Source organism: Chrysemys picta, chromosome 4 (assembly GCF_011386835.1).
Source record: "Chrysemys picta bellii isolate R12L10 chromosome 4, ASM1138683v2, whole genome shotgun sequence".
NCBI lineage: Eukaryota > Metazoa > Chordata > Testudines > Emydidae > Chrysemys > Chrysemys picta.
The window spans coordinates 117,760,883-117,782,583 of record NC_088794.1 but is presented as its reverse complement, the minus strand read 5'-3'; the positions used below and the strand labels follow the sequence as shown (position 1 = coordinate 117,782,583).

At 42.5% G+C, this 21,701-nt stretch overlaps 1 protein-coding gene across 9 annotated transcripts in view; it reads left to right on the top strand.

Moving 5' to 3' along the window:
- Positions 1 to 21,701, top strand: part of CEP128 (centrosomal protein 128) — a 418,852-nt gene that overhangs the window by 73,869 nt on the left and 323,282 nt on the right. For all 9 annotated transcript variants that reach the window (XM_065593465.1, XM_065593463.1, XM_065593464.1 and 6 more), the window contains 2 exons: positions 8,881 to 9,013; positions 11,136 to 11,296. In XM_065593465.1, the coding sequence (XP_065449537.1) occupies positions 8,881 to 9,013; positions 11,136 to 11,296 (294 nt within the window). The remainder of the gene's footprint in view (positions 1 to 8,880; positions 9,014 to 11,135; positions 11,297 to 21,701) is intronic.

The following is a 21,701-nucleotide window of genomic DNA, read 5'->3' as shown; positions in this document are numbered from 1 at the left end:
GTACCTGTTGTTGAAGTAGTTAGATTAGTTTAGATTAGTGCACCCGGACCGGGGCATACCCCGTGCCCCGGGTTTTAAGTTGTGCGACACTTGTAGGCGACCGATGCCAGTGAGTGATCCGCACACAAACTGTTTACGCTTTCTGGGCGAAACCCATCTCAGCGATCGCTGCAAGATTTGCCGGTCTTTCAATCCTTGGACCAAGAGAGAAAGACATTCGGCTCCGGGCTATCCAAATGGAGTCGGCGTTGACCCTGACTCTGGCGTACCGCTCCGAGTCTGCACCGGGTACTGCATCGTCGGTGCGCGGCGACCCATTGGTGCCACCTACCAGTCGGCACCGCTTCCTGTCTGCGGGGCACGCCAAGAAGGCTAAGAAGAGGTCCGCCATGGCACCGAAGCAAAACCGGGGGAGAGGCTAGACCCATGTTGGTCAGTCCTCGGTCCCCATTGGCCTCCAGGCCTCCCACTCAGGTTGAGCGGAATAGCCCAGCTCATTCGGAGCAGGCTTCCTTGGACGTCCGGATGCCCTCTTCGCCAGAGGTGCAGTGGCACTGGGCTCTGTGGCCGGCACAGTGGTACCAATGGGCCCCATAGCTCCCGACGCAGCCCCCGGTGGAGGCTCGCTTGGTGGCCGGAGGCTCGGAACGGCTGTCGGCCTCCCCGTCCCAGCCTCCAAGAAAGGAATCAGTGGGATGTGCATCTTCGGTGCCGTGCCCGGCGGGCGACCAAGTGGTGGGTTCTCCGGTCCTGGCAGACGCGCAAAGTACCACGCCTGCCTCCTCACCCTCCCCTGATGAGGCGATTATGGCCCCTCCTGCCTCCATTCTGCAGGAGGACTCTAAAACCCATCAGGAACTATTGAAAAGGGTGACATCAAGCCTCAACCTTCAGGCTGAGGAGGTGGACGAGCCCTTGGACTCCCTCTTCAATGTCCTATCCGTCTCGGTACCGGGCAGGGTGGCCCTTCCACTCCACAAGGGGGTGGCAAAAATTTCAAAAGCCTTGTGGCAAACCCCAGCTTCCTTGCCCCCCTTCTCTAAGAGAGCGGAACGCAAGTACTTTGTGCCCGCCAAGGGGCATGAATATTTGTACATCCACCCTGACCCTAACTCCCTGGTGGTAGAGTCAGTCAACCACAGGGAGCGGCAGAGCCAACCAGCCCCTACTTTGAAAAATAAAGACTCAAGGAGGCTGGATTTATTTGGGAGAAAAGTTTATTCATCCTTGAGTTTCCAGTTACGGGTGGCGAACCATCAGGCTCTCCTGGGTCAGTATGAGTTCAATCTGTGGGGCTCTCTGTCCAAATTCGAGGACTTCCTCCAGGAGCATGACAGGAAGGAGTTCAAAGCTCTGGTGGAGGAGGGTACAGTGGCTGCCAGGGCAACCCTGCAGGCAGCGTTGGATGCGGCAGATATGGCTGCACGGTCCATGGCCTCTGTGGTGTCCATGAGGAGTGCATCGTGGCTCCTGCTATCTGGGCTGTCCAGTGAGGCGCAGAACTCCTTGCAGGACCTCCCGTTTGATGGAAAGGCTCTGTTTGCGGAACAGATGGACATGAAGCTGCACGGCCTGAAAGATTCTCGCACTATGCTTAAGACACTTGGCCTCTATGTTCTGGCTCCGGCTAGACCTAAGTTTAAGCCGCAGCAGGCTCCTACCCATGCCACCCACTCAAAATATGAGCCCGCTTATAAAAAGTCGCGGGACTATAAGAAACACCTGCAGAGGCAGTCCCGGTCTGGCCCCCAGCCTGGGTCCTCCCAGGGCAAACAGGCGGGGAAACGGCGACCTACCAGTTCACATCAGGGATCCACCCGCAATAAAGCTTCCCTTCTCCAACTAGTTGTGTGCTTTTCTCGAGGAATGGTCGTGGCTGACCTCGGACCAATGGGTTCTCAACACCATCTCCCGGGGCTACACCCTCCAATTTACCTCTATCCCGCCCATCCACCCTCCGCCCCCGTCCCTCCGGGGGGACCCCTCTCACGAGGCTCTGCTCGAGCAGGAGGTGGGGCGGCTCTTTGGCTTAGGAGCGGTAGAAGTGGTGCCAGTGTAGTTCAAACACATGGGGTACTACTCCTGCTATTTCCTTATCCCGAAGGCCAAAGGGGGGCTCAGGCCCATTCTGGACGTGCGAGCCTGAACCAGTACATAGTAAAGCTCAAGTTCCTCATGGTTTCTCTCGCCTCCATCATCCCCTCCCTGGATCCCGGGGACTGGTATGCCGCCCTCGATCCGCAGGACGCGTACTTCCACATCCATGTATTCGAGGGGCACAGGCATTTCCTCCGTTTCACGGTTGGGCAGGAACATGACCAATTTACGGTCCTTCCGTTTGGCCTGTCTACTGCTCCCAGGGTATTCACAAAGTGCATGTCTGTGGTGACGGTCTACCTTAGACGTCATGGGGTCCAGATCTTCCCCTATCTGGACGACTGGCTGGTCAAGGGCAGCTCCCGGTCGCAGGTGCGGGATCATGTGGCGCTCCTCCTGTCAATGTGTGCCACTCTGGGCCTGTTGGTGAAAGACACCAAGTCCATGTTAGTCCCGGTACAGTGCATAGAGTTTATCAGGGCAGTCTTGGATGCCACGTCAGCCAGGGCCTCCTTCCCACTGGACAGATTTGAGACCGTGAAAGGGCTTATCGACACAGTCATAAGGTTTCCCGTAACAACAGCCAGAGCGTGTCTCCAGCTCCTGGGTCACATGTTGGCATGCATATATGTGGTTCGCCACGCCAGACTCAGGATGAGGCCCCTCCAGTTCTGTTTGGCCTCGATGTTCTCCCAGGCCAGAGACAGGATGGACAAAGTCCTCCCTGTGCCCGAACTGGTGATTGCCTCCCTACAATGTGGTCCTTCCCGGGAAAATGCTCTGTGGGGTCCCATTCAGGGGCAGGCCCCCGTTGGTGGAGCTGGTGTCCAACGCTTGGGACCTGGGCTGGGGAGCCCATGTGGGGGACGTTCAGACCCAAGGTCTGTGGTCTGCGCAGGACCTTGCCCTGCATAATAATGTCAAGGAACTCAGGGTGGTCCGGCTGGCGTGCATGGCCTTTCGCTCGCACCTGGAGAGCAGAGTGGTCAGCGTTCTCACAGACAAAATGGCCTCGAGGTTTTACATCAACAGGCAAGGCAGGGCCCGCTCCTCTGCCCTCTGCCAAGAAGCCCTCAGGCTATGGGACTTCTGGATAGCCCACGACATTTGCCTACAGGCCTACCACCTACCAGGTGCCCGGAATTCGCGGGCAGATCACCTGAGCCGAGACTTCTCCTCTCGGCACGAGTGGTCTCTACACCCAGAGGTACACAGACTTTTCCAAGAGTGGAGAACTCCCTAGGTGGACCTGTTCATGACTCGGCAGAACTTCTGGTGTCCCCATTTCTGCTCTGGAGGGGACTGAGAATGGACGCTATCTCCGATGCCTTCTTCCTATCCTGGTCAGGCCAGTTTCTCTATGCCTTTCCCCTGATCCCGCTGATCGGCAAGGTCCTGGAAAAGATAAAGACGGACAGGGCCTGGGTCCTCCTGATTGCCCCAGCGTGGCCCAGGCAACATTGGTACAGGACCCTCACGAGCCTGGCGGTCGCCCTGTCGTGGCCGTTGCCATCCTGCCCGGACCTGCTCTCCCAGGACCAGGGCTGCCTCCTCCACCCCAACCTAACAGCACTCCACCTCACAGTGTGGCTGCTCAATAGTTAGGCCGGGAGGAAAAGACGTGCTCGGAGGAGATTGAGCGCGTCCTCTTGGAAAGCAGGCGACCCTCCACGCGTCAAGCCTACTTGGCAAAGTGGTCTCGGTTTTCCCAGTGGGTGGCTGAGCGGGGTGTTCCCCCCCCCCCCCCCGGCTACCCTGATCCAGCTCATTTTAGACAACCTCCTGCACCTTAGAGCCCAAGGCCTGGCGCCCTCATCCATCAAGGTGCACTTGGCAGCCATATTGGCCTTCCACCCGCCGGTGCAGGGGCACACGGTCTTCTCCCATGCTATGACTGGCTGATTCCTTAAGGGATTGGATCATCTCTTCCCATACGTTAGGCCCCCAGTCCCACAGCGGGACCTGAACTTGGTGTTAGCCCGATTGACGGGTCCCCCCTTCGAGCCGTTAGCTACATGCTCCTGGTCACACCTCTTGTGGAAGCTAGCCTTCCTAGTGGTGATCACGTCTGCTAGATGGGTCTCGGAACTCAGGGCCCTGACCTCCGAGCCCCCGTACATAGTGTTCCATAGGGATAAGGTCCAGCTCCGCCCACATCCTTCGTTCCTCCCGAAGGTGGTCTCCACCTACCACGTGGGTCAGGATATTTTCCTGCCGGTCCTCTGCACCAAGCCCCATGCATCCAGTGAGGAGCGCCGCCTCCACACGCTGGATGTTAGACGGACTCTGGCCTTTTACCTGGAGCGGACTAAGCATTCAGGAAGTTTTCGCAGCTGTTCATTGCCTCAGCCGAATGCATGAGGGGTTGGCCGATCTGCACTCAGCAGCTCTCCAGCTGGATCACCTTGTGCATCCATACCTGTTACGACTTGGCGGGTATCCCCTCGCCATCGATTGTGAGGGCACATTCAACTAGGGTGCAGGCCTCGTCGGCTGCCTTTTTAGCCCATGTCCCCATTCAGGACATTTGTAGGGCTGCCACCTGTTTTTCAGTTCAGATGTTCACCTTGCATTACGTGATTGTCTCCCAGACCAGAGAAGACACCGGGTTTGGCAGGACTGTGCTCCATCCCGAGAGTTTATTAACTCCTACCCACCTCCAACAGATATAGCTTGGAATCACCTATTGTGGAATACACATGAGCAATCACTCGAAGAAAGACAGTTACCTTTTCCGTAACTGATGTTCTTCGAGATGTGTTGCTCATGTCTATTCCACATTCCGCCCTCCTTCCCCTCTGTCGGAGTTGTCTGGTGTAGCCTATAGGACTAACCTGTTGCTTGCATATATATATCTTTTCTTATAGTTTAAGTATTTGGTTTATTGTAATAGGTTTATAAATTTATATTAAAGTAAGTTTGTCTATAATGCAAGAGACCTACAGGCCATATCCTGTATATTAAGCTAAGGCAAAGTTAGCATATCTATATTAAGACCTTTTACCCAGAAAGCAAAGTTGACCTACATCTTGTTATCTAAATAGATAAGTACCTATGTCTATGTCTATGACCTTTTATCTAGACCAATATATAATGGAGAATGGCAAAGGGTTTTTTTCAGTGTTGTACCCACAGACTTAACAGGTACACCACAAGGAAACGTATGGGCGTATGTACGTGTCATCAATAGGCACAAACATACTAGCCTATGGGGTAAGCGTACCCTAACATTTTGTGGGCGAGGAATGAAATTTGGGCATAGGAGGAAGGATTTCTGGCACTTGTGCCCTATAAAAGAGGTAACACCCACCTCGCTAGAGTATTCTATTTCTACTCTATCTCTATTCTTATTCCTCTTCTATCTATCTACTATGACTACTACTATTAGTAGGCTATACTTGTTCTTCTTAAAGTTTAACTTTCAAGGGAACTAGGCTTGGTCTCCCTAAGTTTTATTCTTAGTTTATTTATTAGGTTTTGATTTTAAGTTTGTTAGTCAAGTAAACCCTAATTTAGTTTTGATAGCTCTTAGCATTAGATTTTTCTAAGCACTGCATCCCTCACTCAAGAATTGAGAAACCTGAACTGCAAGTCTGATCCTGTGTCTCTTACCACCAGGTTATCAAGGAAGGGTGTGAGTATATTAACCAAAGCTTTGTTGCATATAATACTATATTATCATATGTATCTTTTGAATAGCAGTAATGCAATTGTAACTTTGGAACTCTGAGTATTTTACCACTTACTTACTATTATTGATTTTAATAAAAAGTCTTTAAGGCTATATCTGTCTCAGTCTGAGCTTCTTGTCATACCCTCGAGGGTCCTTTGTAAATTCTGTGGAGCCTGATTCGGGACAAGAACTTTTATCTTCTGATCAAACAGATTGGTGAGCCTAAGACCCTTAGTAATTAATATTAATGATTAATTATTATTAATATTAATTAGATTAGATTAAATAAGAATTAAATTCCCATATTATCCAAATTAATATTATTAGTGCACCCTAGACAGGCAACACTGGCAAGAAGGAACTGAGGATGGGAGGAGCGCACAGTGCCCCTTATACCGTGCCATGGAGGCGCCACTCCAGGGGTCGCTGGGGCACTCCCCTATGGGTACTGCTAGGGGAAAAACTTCTTGCACCGGTGCATGTGGCGAGCGCACACACACCTATTGTGAAATAGACATGAGCAACACATCTCGAAGGACACCAGTTATGGAAAAGGTAACTGTCTTTACTAGTACTCCTAGCTATCTTTGAGACACCACCGACTTCCTGAAGAAACTGCAATGCATTAGTGATCTTCCTGAAAACACCATCCTGGCCACCATGGATGTTGAAGCTCTTTACACCAATATTCCACACGAGGATAGACTACAAGCTGTCAGGAACAGTATCCGTGATGAGGCCATGCCACACCTGGTGGCTGAGCTTTGTGACTTTGTCCTCACCCACAACCATTTCAGAGTTGGGGACAACTTATACCTTCAAGTTAGCGGCACTGCTCTGGGTACCCTCATGGCCCCACAGTATGCCAACATTTTTATGGCTGACTTAGAACAACGCTTCCTCAACTCTCGTCCCCTAACGCCCTTGCGGTACATTGATGACATCATCATCATATGGACCCACAGGAAGGAGGCGTTGAAGAATTCCATCTGGATTTCAACAATTTCCACCCCACCATCAACCTCAGCCTGGACCAGTCCACACAAGAGATCCAGTTCCTGGACACTACAGTGCAAATAAGTGATGGTCACATAAACACCACCCAATACCAGAAACCTACTGAATGCTATACTTACCTACATGCCTCCAGCTTCCATCCAGGACACCTCACACGATCCATTGTCTTCAGCCAAGCCCTAAGATACAACCGCGTTTGCTCCAATCCCTCAGACAGAGACAAACACCTACAAGATCTCTATCAAACATTCTTAAAACTACAATACCCACCTGGAGAAGTGAGGAAACAGATTGACAGAGCGAGATGGGTAACCAGAAGTCACCTACTACAAGACAGGCCCAACAAGGAAAATAACAGAACACCACTGATCATCACATATAGCCCCCAGCTAAAACCTCTCCAGCGCATCATCAACAATCTACAACCTATCCTGGAAAATGATCCCCCACTCTCACAGGCCTTGGGAGGCAGGCCAATGCTCGCTTACAGACAGACCCCCAACCTGAAGCAAATACTCCAATAACTACACATCACACCACAGAAACATTAACCCAGGAACCAATCCCTGTTAGAAACCACGTTGCCTTTTCTGTCCCCATATCTACTCTAGGGACACCATCATAGGACCCAGCCACAACAGCAGGGGCTCATTCACATGCACATCTACTAATGTGATATATGCCATCATGTGCCAGCAATGCCCCTCTGCCATGTACATTGGCCAAACCGGACAGTCTCTACATAAAAGGATAAATGGACACAAATCAGACATCAGAAATGGTAACATACAAAAGTCAGTAGGAGAACACTTCAATCTCCCTGGACATTCAATAACAGATTTAAGAGTAGCCATTCTTCAACAAAAAATCTTCAAAAATAGACTTCAAAGAGAAACTGCAGAGTTCCAGTTCATTTGCAAACTTAACACCATTAATTTGGGCTTGAATAGGGACTGGGAGTGGCTGGCTCACTACAAAAGGAATTTTCCCTTTCTTGATATTGACACCTCCTCATCAATTATTGGGAATAGAACACATCCACCCTGACTGAATGGGCCTTCAACACTGGTTCTCCACTTGTAAGGTAACTCCCTTCTCTTCATGTGCCAATATATATTTATGCTTGTATCTGCAATTTTCACACCATGCATCTGAAGAAGTGAGTTTTTTACCCACAAAAGCTTATGCCCAAATAAATCTGTTAGTCTTTAAGGTGCCACCAGACTCCTTGTTGTTTTTGTGGATACAGACTAACATGGCTACCCCTCTGATATTTTATAGTATCAGAAACTCTCCCTATTTACTCAGTGCTTTACCTGCCCCCTCTTTTTTTTGGAGAGCTAGAAAAAGAGATGAAATTGGTTGAGGGGGATTTGGGGCTCAGTTCCATTAGCATTCATTGTTTGACTTTTGTTAGCATTTTCAACTCAGAAATCTGTACTGTTTTATTTTGAACTCAGCCCATTGTGTGTAGGTACCTCAGAAGATATGTCTCATACATGCTGAAATACCTAGGCACAGTGAGGTGGATTAAGAATAATATTTTTTGCTTTAATTCTGGTTCTGTGCTTGGCTTGTTTTAACACACACGTTAATGGTGCTCTATCAAATGTTCTTTGTATTGTTAATATTGTACAGTATTGTTAATATGTGACATACAATATATTCAGAAAGAAAATGAAAGTGAACTGCAGAATCCTCTTATACTAAAGAAGAATTGATATGTTAATATCACACTTCTGATGGCTGCAATCTGTTGCCTCCCCTCCTCCCACTAGAATCAGATATAGAGATAGAATAAGTCAATTACAGCATGTGAGAATGATTAGAACATGGCTTGGTTTGATTAACGCCTTTCCTTGCAACTGTCAATGTGATGATTTATACTAGCTCATCCGGTATTTTGATTATTCCTTTCTGACCATATCTAGGAATGAACTTTCATTTCTTTTATGCTTGCCCTTTCTGAGCACTTAGGGATCTGCTAAAGACGTGGTAATTATATCAAGTCTTTTAATGTTTATGGTGTTTGGTAGAATTGTTTGCATTTTTGTTTTGTTTTATTAAATGTTTGGTACTTGTCTATTTGTTAGATTGAGGATCTCCATTCCCAATTACTGAAAGCAGAAGCAGACCGCATGGATTTGCAGCATCAAGTTTCACAGGTTGCCATGCACCGCCAAAGCTGCCATGATGAGCAAGAGGACGACAGGAGAATTAGATCAGGTACAGCCTTTTCCTGTTTTTCGGGACATAAATTTACGACTTTGCAAGAGAATGATCTCTGTCTTTGAGTTGTACTCTAGATCCTCTGTTGGTTGGACTAATACAGCTAGTTATCTTCTTGGCTCAATTAACTTTTGTTTGTACTGGTGTCAGATGTTAGTAGCTAAGTAGTTATGAGAAACAAAAGTTATGAGAAGACTGAAATACATTATCTTCATACTGGTTATTTTTAAAAAAATTCTAAATTTATAGGATTATTAAATTGAGCAGAATCAATGGTTTCTTCACAGAAGAGAAATTTTGAACCGTTTTTATAGTATCAAAAGATTTACTATAAAAATTTTGATACCAACATTTCAGAAAAAGACTATTTCTACCTATCATGAGTTTCTCTTGACACATTGCAGCACAGTGCAAGATTCACCTCACTGTGTAGATTTTTCCTTAATTAAGAAGGCTGCTAAATTGCCTGTTAAACCTCCAAATTATCCTTCAGAAATGACAACTTATTCTAGGGAGAAGTAGAAAATATAGTTTCAATCACATTCAGTTAATGCTTGTATTTGCGACATCTTAGAAATGTGAAAATAGGTCATGGTATTCTGAATTTTAAAAATATACACCTCTACCTCGATATAATGATGTCCTTGGAGTCAAAAAATCTTACCGCGTTATAGGTGAAACCGCGTTATATCGAACTTGCTTTGATCTACTGGAGTGCGCAGCCCCGCCCCCCCCGGAGCACTGCTTTACCAAATTATATTCGAATTCGTGTTATATCGGGGTAGAGGTGTATTTAAAATCTCAAGAGGTAATTGCATAGTAGGCCATAATGTCTCTAAAGTATTTTTGGATAAAAAATTACAAATTGATCTGTACTTAAGCTCTCTAAATGCATCTTGACTTGTGTGTTTTAAAAAAAGTCAATATCTTCTGGAGTCACTATGGTCTATCATGTATAGTGACACACTTTTGTGTGATTTAGGTGGTCTCTAGGGTAGGTTCAATATCCCAGTGAATCTTTCATCAGCTTGGTTAAGTCCTACTTTCTATTTTTGTAACTTCATATTACAGCTGCTTAATTCCTCTTGCATCCAGACAGATTCTTATGGTCATTAAAATAGAGTTGTGATTCCATGTTTTATAAAAATCTTCTCTTCCTCAGAAAACTGAAGAACCTATAGTCCTGTATCAAATACTTCGTTTTTTCAGAAGAGGGTGAATTGTTAGCCATTTTTGAACCACCTGATAAAGTGACCATTTTGCTTAAAATTGAACTTATTTGTGACAATAGTATGAGAGCCTTATATTGCACATTTAAAATTCCTTTCCACCACTTGTTTTGCAATTATAATAACTATGCTATAAAAAGTTGCTATAAAAATGCAAAGGAAGAAACAAAACCTGTCCTGGAGCAATTTTACCAAAAAGAGGAATAGAGCTTTAAGCAAACGTTTCAACAGAAAGTAGTCTGGGGATAGAACAGAGACTCATGCAAAGGGGTAGGGATTGAGGTTTTCTGAATTTTTAATGGGTTATAAACTGCAGAACCTTGATTATCAGCTGAGGAACTGCTGATATAATTACTGCAATTTTTAGATAGAAATTTACGTTATAAGTTCTGGATAAGAATGGAAACTTCACATACTTACCTAGATATAGTAAAAAGTGATACATCGTGACAGTTTTTTATAAAGTACTCTTCTCTAATAGTATAGCATCCAGATCTTGTGACTTTACCTTAATGTGGTTAAATTTTGGCTCTGTTGGAAGTCAGTGGTAAAACTCCCATTTCATCCATGTTTTTTTCACTCCTATATTAAATCTGCCTATAAAGGAGGAAGAGAACATGAAATGGCTTGGCTGCAGTGAATAGAAGGCTAATATCTCCCTAGCTATGAAATCATACTTTTAACTTTCAGTATCATCTGGTTGTACACTAATAAAATCAATAGTTGTGGGATATTCATATGTTACCATTAATACCCCATAATTTATATGGGAAGAAGAAAATAGTACTGTGAAGATAGGAATGAGAAATTTTATTTTCTAGATTTTAGTGCTTTCATTTGGCATATCAATTCTATTTGTTTGTTCACAAATGGCTCACACTGTTTTGTAGTTGTTGAAAGGTCTGAGCGGGAGAAGCAAGAATTGGAGAAACAGATCCTGGAGTTAAGAGCAAAGCTGAATCATAGTGCTGTCATGTCAGAGGTAGAGGAGTTGAAGCGTTGCATAGAGCACAAGGATAAGGAGAAAGCACAATTTGCAATGCACATAGAGGTAACATTTTCTTTATAAGTGGTTTCCCATGTGTTTGTGGTAGGTGATGTGCTAGGTTGGGTGGTGACATAAATCTCCAAAACAAATATTCCAGTGATACTCAGATCTTAGTGGTTCAGGAACCATATTAGTGGTTAACATTAAAAAAAAGAGCCACAGTAATGTGAATTCATTGTTTCATTTATGTATATACAGGGCCGGCCCCAGAACAGATGGGGCCCCAGGTGAAGAGCATCTTAGGTGCTCCCCCTCCATTTGTTAAACTTTTGAATACCTTATTTTTTATTGCTTTTGTAGCCCATTTCCTGACTTTGATACACGATTTGCATGCATGATTTATCCCTGTCTCATAAGATGATAAACTTGTACAGTAGGATCTGTAAATTATGCCATATGTAAGCAAATAAAAAGAATTGTTTATAGAAACTTTTTTTTAATTTTAAGAATAACTGAAATGTACTAACATGAAGAAATTGAACATTGGGTGGACCAGTATTAAATAGTGTTACAGTAAGTGACAGCCTTAGAATGTTAACCCTATCCTTTAGTTCAAAAAGTTGCTCTTCTTGCCTTTTGCCCTCCCGAACTGAAGCACAGCATCAGAGATCCAAAAACTGGACAATGCCATTTTCAAGCAATAGAATAGCAAGCGATGTCAGTTTCTTCATTGGCCATCGGCAATTTAATATGTTTTAATGAGCTCGAGCTTCAAAAACCTGCGCTCACCACTTGCGATTATTACTGGCAGCGTGAGCAGAATCCTCAAAGTATCCACACATTAGGAAAAGTGTTCTCCAGCTCTGCATCATGACTGAATAGGAGAACTTGGAGTGGAGAGTGCTTCCTCTGTTGCAAAATGTGATCGCTGTTGTCCAGTTCAACACAGAGGTTTTCATCACTGACATCTGAACATTCCCCATGTGTCAGAGTCTGGTGAAGGTCCGTACAATTGTTCAAGTGTTTTCCTGCTTACTAAGGTCATACAAAAACTTCCAGGTCTCTTTTGTGGTGCTTCATTTGTCCAGACCTTTCTTTGATGGACACTTGAGCAGTGTCAACGAGCAACCAAAAAACCTCCCTCTTGAATTTTTCATCCAAGCTTCCTATCACCATATCTCTGCCCTTGTAACCAAGCTGTTTTTCTTCTTATGATTAATATGAGTTTCCTTAAAGTCAGGCTCAACTCCTAAGTTTTCTGCCATTTCTTTGGCAGCTGTGATGACATGTTCAAATGTGTTGTCTCTGTAGGCCACAACGAAATCAAGTCAGCTTCTCATCAAAGTAGTAGTGGTCACAATGTCCATCTACTGAGTTTGTAATGCCTTATTTACAACATTGACTTGGAACAGGATATCATGCCAAACCACAATTGAGACCAGAAATTTGAAGTCAGTGATCTGGTTTACTGGGCTTTGCGCCTTGTGTTGGATTCTGGCCTCTTCTCAACTGCGCCAGTTCCATCAGGGCGTCATAAACAACAGTCACGTGGTACCTCACTGACCTTACGTTGTCAATGCAACTCTGTCAGCGAGTGTCACTTAGTGGCTTCTGGGTCAGATTTGTGACATTGTGATATCTTCCACCTGATAGTTAATGCTGAAAAGAAGACATATATCCTTTGCAGTATTCCAAAGAGAGATACTGAATCTAAAGAAGATGATGCTGCATCTTACATAACCAGGTTGAGGGAATAGCAGCTGTGAGGCATAAAGAAAGCTCTTGGATTCAATTCAAGGATCCTTGCGTGGATGCCACTGTTTCTTCCTTTCATGTTTGTGCCATAGTCATAGCCTTGGCCATGGCAATCCTGAAGCTTTATTTTATTCTCATTCATAACGTTCATAAACAGTTCTGGTAGGCTTTTCCAGTAGAGTTGTCCAGACAGGAAACGGATCAAGTGTTCCTTTACTTGGCTACACCCATCCTTGTCAACAAATCTTACTGTAAATGACATCTTTTTTTACTGTGACTAATGTCGGGAGTGCAGTCCATTATTACAGCATAGTACTTTGCTTTGCTGAGCTGCATCAATATGTTGTTAAGCACATTCCTTGCCATAAAGTCAATCAATTAGTTTTGAATTGTTTTGCTGCAGTAATGGTCCATAGCTTTTTTACAAACTAGTTGATGTAGGTGCTTACACATGACATCGTCGTATTTCCCAAGGAGCTCTACCAAACCAAGGAAATTACCTTTATGTTCAGTGAACAATATATCAGACGAGCCCCAGAAAGCCAAATTATTCTTTGCAAGGAAGAGGGTAATTCAGATCAGATGCTTGAACACGTTCCTCCAATTCTCGGTTTCTACATTGAATAATGTACTGGTTTTCTGCATCTTTGCATTTATTCAGCTTGAGCCTGGACTCGACTCGCGTCCATTTGGATTGGGCCGTAAAATGACCCGGTGACTTTTCATGTTGCTTCAGAGCATCAGCTAAATTATGCCAGCAATAGTACCCAGAAAGCACAAGCAACAATTTGGCATTCTTGTTAAATATTTTACAAGAAAAATAGATCAGTTTGTCAGTTGATTTTGAGTAAACTAGCCAATGCCGATTCTGTTTCTCACCATTCTTGAGTAGTCTTTTGCAGTGTGACTTTGAGAAGAGTTGCTTCTGCTCATTTACTGGAAACGTCATATCCTCGATTTTGCCTGTCCTATTCAAAATTGTATGGCAGAACTTAGGATCACTGGCCATAAAGCAGGATCTTTTGATAGATCAATTTGTGGTGTGCAGTTTTTCTCGTTGTTTCTGTCATCATGTGTGGCGGATTCTTCATCATTTCTCTCCTTTTCATGTAAACCAGATTTTTCTTTGTCATTTCTCTCCTTTTCATGTGAGCCAATTCTTCTCTATCATCACTCTCCTTTATGCCACCAGGAAAACTGGACGATTCTCCATCACTTTCTTTACATTTCCATTCTTTATCATTAGGTAAATCTGCTAATTCCTTAGTAATAGGACTTCACTCCTCAATTTTTCCTGCACTGGGATGATCGCTACTGCCTAAAGCCTGGTCTATGTTGTTCTGTTTCAGATATTTTCCCATCAAATTTGCCCCTTGCTGCAAACTAGTTTGCAACTGAGTTTTTTGCTTTCTATACTGAGCTCCTGAAGGCTTCTTTGGGGGAAAACAGACTGTATTAGGGACAGCAAAAGTCTATGTTCCGCAGTCTTAGAAAGTAATCAAACAATATGTATTAAACATGACAAAAGAAGTAATAATATTTCTTTTATATTGTTTCATGGATAGGGGTTCATTAAATGTCTCTGGTGTCTCATTAAAAATGTCCTTCATTAGTCACTACTTACACTCTTCAAATCTTAAAACACAAATAAACTTTCACAATTACACCATAAAACAAGGTTCAGACTATCCTGTGCCTTATATACTCATGAGGGCATGGCTGACAACATTCTAGGAGGTTCAAGGAAAATGTAGTTCTCAAAAAGTCTGGAAGGTTCCATGAGATTCCACAAAGGTCTAGAATATTCTCGGGGGTTAGTGAAAATGAATCACATATGGAATACATGAAATATTTTACTTCAAAAGTTCTATTTTCCTTTTTGTCGCTAACAACAAAAACAGCACCCTGAGCCCGGTGTTCCCCAAGCCCGCTTGGGTCACCTGCCCCTAAATCCAGCCGTGTGTGTGTGTTTATACAAACACACACACACACACACACACACACACACACACACACACACACACACACATATATATATTATTCTCACAGCAAAATGACTGACCAAGTATTATTATTTTATCAGCTACAATTGTTAACATAGTAAAAGCATCCTGATAGGCTAATAATTAAAATCACACAGTGTTTTAATATGTGCTGCAAAGCCTCAGTCTGAATATCACTGAAATAGTCACTCTGACCCTCCTTTGATATCTATTCTCTAAACCCCTTTGAACAGTGTTATTACCTTGCAGAATTTTCACCTCTGTCTTACTCTCCTTTTGGCAACTGAGTCTGTGCCATTGCCCTTGCTTTCATTGTTTGGTTTTCTCCTCCTCTTCCCCCTCTTTTTGCTCCTTTGGTTAACACCTATTACACATCTTTGTGAAAATATAGATCTGACATTCTCAGAGGCTGCTATCGATGCTCTGTGGAATGTTTCTTGGGAGTGTTTAGAGATCTACTGCTTGATCCCATTTCTCAGACCAAAAGTATCACGCCCCAGCTCCATAATATTTTTGAGCTAAAACTGGACTCCTGAGGTATCTTATCTGAGACAGTATGTTCTAGTACTGCTGTACTTCTGCTGCACTAGAACTACAATAAACCTTTGAAGAATTAAAGAATAGAAACGCAAATTTGTCTTTCAAACCATAATTCTATGTATGGAAAGTATCAGTGCAATTATTAATCATCTGTATATAGTGTTTTATATGTGCATGGTTTCTTGCATAAAGAATGAAGACACAGTCCCTCTGTCAAGGAGCCTACATCTAAGTAGAAATGTGCACTCTACGTATTGAAAGTTTTGTATTGATTGATTACACTGCTCTACAGCCAAAATGCTTCTGAAATAAATGTAGTCAAACTTTACTAATTCTCGGTCACTGAGAACGAAAATGATGCTTAAAATTGTTGATTGGCTCTAGTTTTCAAGATATGCTATTGGGTCAGTATATACGACCCTTGACTTGGGAATGGCGGAGGATAAGTGAGTTATAAAGGGAAGGGATCTCAATTTAAACCAGAAATGACTAAAATACATCTTTGACTGGATCTAGGAATAAATCTATGACTGGGTTTGGACAGTACTTGCTTTTTAGGTAAAACAATGAATGATGTAATCTGAAGCTGGTATTGCGTCATACATGATATGAATTGCATCATGTTATTCCTAGAAGTCACGGATGATGCAATCATAACGAAGCTTACATCACTCTGCTGAACAAATTGCCCTATATTTGCTCTAGAAATCATACAGTGTCGTGCTCTTTTATTTGTCGGTGTTTGATTTTGCAAAGGGACACATTTCTGTTTAGCCAAAGTGAGCAGAGATGTCTCGTACTTCTGTGAACGGTGCAGATAACTTCTGCTATGTTTGTGGTGAAGTGACTTTTGCATCACAAAAGCGCAGTATAACCACTATGGTTAAGAAAGCCTATCACCTTTATTTTGGCTGCAAAATTGGAGATCAGGACAAGAGGTGGGCCCCACACATATGCTGCAACACTTATGCAACAAATCTTCGCCAGTGGTTGAACAGGAAAGGGAAATCTATGCCTTTTTGCAGTGCCAATGATTTGGAGAGAGCCAACAGATCATACCAGCAATTGTTATTTCTGCATGGTGGCTCCAGTTGGGAAAGGTGTGTCAAAGAAGAAAAAGTGGACTGTGCATTGTCCAAACATTCCATCAGCTATTCGCCCAGTACCCCACGGAGAAGGACTGCTGGTTCCTGATGCACCAGAATCATTCTCACTTGAGTCAGACGAGGAAGAGGATGAAACTTCTGGTCCTGAACCATCAATGTCACAAGTCCCACATTTTCTCTCATCCTCCTCCTCTGAACCACACCTCATAACACAAGGCAAACTGAATGACCTTGTCAGGGATTTCGAACTACCCAAGAGTAAGGCACAGCTGTTGGGCTCCAGACTACAGCAGTGGAATCTCCTGGCCGGTGATATTAGGGTTTCCATGTTCCGTGACCGTCAAAAGGATCTTGTCCCATTCTTCTTCATGGAAGGTGATCTTGTAGCCTGCAACAACATCGATGGTGTGATGGCAGCCCTCAACATGGTTCACGATCCACATGAGTGGAGACTGTTCATTGATTCATCGAAGACGAGTCTTAAAGCTGTTTTACTGCATAATGGCAATGTTTTGCCATCAATTCCAGTTGGTCATGCAGTCCATATGAAGGAAATCTATGACAACATGAAACAACTTTTGAGGTGCATAAACTATGACCAACATCAGGGGCAGCTTTGTGGTGATTTGAAGGTTGTTGCTCTCTTGCTTGGTCTGCAGACTGGATACACAAAGTACTGCTGTTTTCTCTGCGAATGGGATAGTCGTGCAAGAGATTCCCACTACATCAAGAAAGATTGACCACTCTAACAGTCATTGGAGCCTGGGAGGAAAAGTGTTCAGCATCCACCACTTGTTGAATCAAGGAAGATTTTGTTACCACCCTTACACATCGAGCTGGGTCTGATGAAGAACTTTGTCAAGGCCATTAACAAAACACAACCAGTTTTCAAGTACCTCCATGGAAAATTTCCAAGGTTAAGTGAAACTAAGATAAAGGAAGGTGTCTTTGTTGGTCCTCAGATTCATGAACTTCTTCGAGATGATGTAATTGACCATGCACTGCATGGCAAGGAAAAGACGGCATGGAAAGCCTTCCAGTTAGTGGCAATAAATTTTCTCGGAAACAACAAGGCAGACAACTACAGGTTGTTGGTGGAAAACCTCCTCAAGGCATACAAAAGCCTTGGTTGCAACATGTCACTAAAGATGCATTTTTTGCACTCTCATCTATATTTTTTTCCACCGAACTGCAGAGCAGTGAGCAATGAGCACGGCGAGCAATTTCACCAGGACATTGCAACAATGGAGAAACACTATCAGGGCAAATGGAGCCCATCAATGCTTGCAGACTATTGCTGGACAGTGACAAGAGATGCTCCATTTAATGAATACAAGAGACAAGCCAAGAAGCGCCGAGTAGACACTGAATAGGACTAAACCATGTACATAATAGTTTTTTGCCTTTTGTTATAATATAATAATAAATTTTATTTATATAACCCTTTTGCTGATTTTTAAAGTGTTACATAAACAGGACAGGTTAAATATTATCATGTAAAGCAACCATAAACACATGAAAAGACCTAGGTTTACAATTTATGATTAAAACTCTACTATCTACACAATATACATAGACATAAAATGTAAAAACTTAAATATCTTAGAAACAGTAGCCAATCAGTTGTTTTAATGGTCATATTTGAAATCAGCACATCAAAATACATAATAAATAGCACATTTTATCTCTGAAGCAGATGACTTCTCAAAAATTGTAGACCAGTGTTATTAACTGAAATGTCATGATATCATAAATTTTTAGATCCTGAGATCTGTATTTTTGAACTTACTCCAATTTTGTCACTTCTGGTAAAGTCCCTGAAGGATAAACTCTTTTAGAGTGTGTCTATTATGCCAATCAGGAGAAATAAGGGGTACGTTTTAAAAACATTGCATAGGCTTTTAGTAGTCACTTGACATTCATTGACTTAAATGAGAGTCAGTCTTGGGGCTAAAAATCCATGCAATGTTTTTTTGGAATTTAGAAAAGTGTCTTTTAATAGGTATTATTTTATCTAGCATGTAAGCCATAAAGGGACATAATGTATGTAAATTCATTGACAGTAAATTAAGATCTTTATTAGTGAGAGAATTTGGAAAACAGTATCAGACAATCTCATTTTAAAGGGAGAACATAAGGAGATTTTATATATTTGCAATCTTCTCTAGGAACTTAGCTATTACTAGTGATTTCATGTGGAAGGTGTTCAGATGTTATGGTGATAGGTGGCAGCTAGCATATCTGAAATATATTGAGATGTACTGAATTATTAAATTCTGTATTAAAATAATTTCATTCTATTCTTCGGACTCCTGGGTCTGGTACACCTATTAACTGAAAGCTAAGCCACGTTGCCAACAACCAACTACCAGCTTCAGGTTTCCCCTCTCCACCTACAAACAAATAGCCTAGATTTGCACAGAAGGAGTTAAATGGTTGAGGTAACAGAGCTGAACAGGAAAATATTCATGGTTATGAGGGACATCCTAATGAAGGGTTTTCTGCTCAGAGGTAGAATCCTCTCCATGGATCTACTACTGGTCTGTTTCAGACTAACCATTAGGGCAACCAACAAGGACAACCTACTTGCTTTTACAGTATATGAGGTTACAAGTTATCCTCCTGGCTGAAAGTACTCGTGTCCTATATTATTAAGGACTTTGATGTATCAATAATGAGTAACCAGTTAGATTCTGAAGTATATAACACTTTTAGAAAGCTAGATAACAAAGTATAAAAATAACTTGGTGCAATTCTTTAAAAAATACTCTTAAAACCTGTCTATTGTTCTTTGAAGTGCCGTACACTAGTGCTTATTATTAATTAAGTTTAGATAGCATAAATGGACAATAAGAACTGCAGCATTAAAATCAATATAGGATTGCATCTGAAACAAACTGCTTAATTTCTATTATTATTGTGTAATCAAATTATATCAAATATGGACTCTCTGCTCAGAAAAATTAAACTTCCATTTTTCCCAGGACCTGTTTTTAGTAATGAATTTGTCATCTGTTATTAGAAGTACTAGGTTGAGGACTTTTCTAAGCTAAAATGGGATGGTAAGATATCTAGAGGCTTAACTTTGTGTTCAAAATGCTTATATTTACAAAACCGGATGAGAAATATTGATTTTTTATTGTTGTTGCTTGTGTTAACATATTTATGGATCCCACTCAAATTGGTGCTAGCAAAATTTGCTTTAGAGTGCTGTATTTAAGATAAAATTCCCAGGCTAATGAAATATAATTTTTTTAAAAGCGCTCAAGTTTAACAAATAACTTAATAACGACCCCCTTCTGACAACAAAAATTACTACATGACCCTAGGAGGGGGCACTGAAGCCTGAACCTGCTCAAGCCCCGCCGCCCTGGGCCGGGGGCCAGAGCCAAAGCACAAGCCCAAGTCCAACTGCCCTGCGGGGGGCCAAATCTTGAATAAAGTGGGCCTGTTGAACAGTGTAACTGTTGAGCGTTGGACCATTCCACTATGACTGTATTGGATTTTTGAGGGGAGAGGGGAAGGATAGATTGCTGTACTTTTGCTGTAGGATTGCCTCTTTGGGTATGTCTACGCAGCAATTAAACACCTTTGTCTGGTCCATGTCAGCTGACTTAGATTTGCAAGGCTGTAAAATTGCAGTGTAGACTTTCGGGCTCAGGCTGGAGCCTGGGCTCTGGGATGCTCCTCTCCTTCACAATTTTGCAGCCTGAGCCCCACAAGCCTGTGCCAGCTGATATGGGCTAGCTGCGGGTGTTTAATTGCTATGTAGACTTACCGTTTGTTAATGTACACGTTCTCAAACTTAAGAGCAATTTGTAGCGTCTGAATTAATTTTGTCCTCAGCTAAAATTCAGTTAATGGCCTTCCCTTTTATTAATAAGAGGGTGGCATTCAAATAGAGAATAACTGACGAATAATACAGATCAGTTAAGAGGTCTAAAAATTCACAAAGATGGTTATTTTTAAATTGCTTGCATCAAAAGAAAGATAGCAAGTGGAAAATCCATTTATAATCACTGACCAGCAGACACTGCAGGAACTATGTTTGACTACGTCTTAAACATTGAATTAGTGTTATATAATAGTGCATGTTGATAAGGTTTATATATATTTTTTTCTTATGACATTTGCTTAAAAACACAAATTATTCCTGGAAAGTTGAAATCTTTTCATGGATATTAGCTCTGCCTTCGTGACTGCATAAGTTTTTGCCCAACAATACAAGCAATAGTTTGATGCTTGAGGAAAAACGGGAAGGTAGCGTTTTCAACCCAAATTAGAAGAAGCTAACTTGAGTTTTCATAATGTACTTTTCAAAACTTACCCAAAACCTTAAATCACCATATATACTGGCCATACAAAATAAATTCTTCTGTTCTTTTAATGTCAAGTTGAATCTCATTAACCTTGGTTAGGCATTTTTTATTCATAAGAATACCAAGCGTCCTTGATCAGTGGTTCTCCCTTATTTAATCTGTGTCTCTTCTCTATCATCTTGGAGTCAGTCTTACTGAAATAAACTAATATTTGAATTTTGCATTCACTGAAGAAACTTAAGGAGAGAAATAATAAGATATATAATTTTAGATTAAACGTTGAAAGTGATAGAGTGGCAAGCCATAACCATTATCACTAGAAACTGGTGACTATTGCCAAGATACTTGTGCAGGAAGAGAAAATAACATAGAGGAACTTCCTTAAATGACTAATATGATGGATGAAATGGGGCGAGATGCGCCTCATTATGATTGTGTCAGCATAGAATGTTTTTACTTACAGTAGCTAACTGTAGTATGAGGTACTAGCTTTGATTTTTAGAATAAATTATACCAGATGATTTATCCTTACTCCCACTCCAACTTTAAATGGTCATAAGCATTTTGAAGAGTGATGCATTGCAGTTGAATTTTATATACCTAAAATTTATTTTTGATTTCAAGTTTTATGGTCATGTTGGTTTTTTTTTTTTTTTTTTAAAGTGAGGGTCTGGAAGTACAGAGCAGGAAGGAAAATCTACTATGTCCCATAAACCAGTATCTAAATTTAATAGTTCCTTATAGA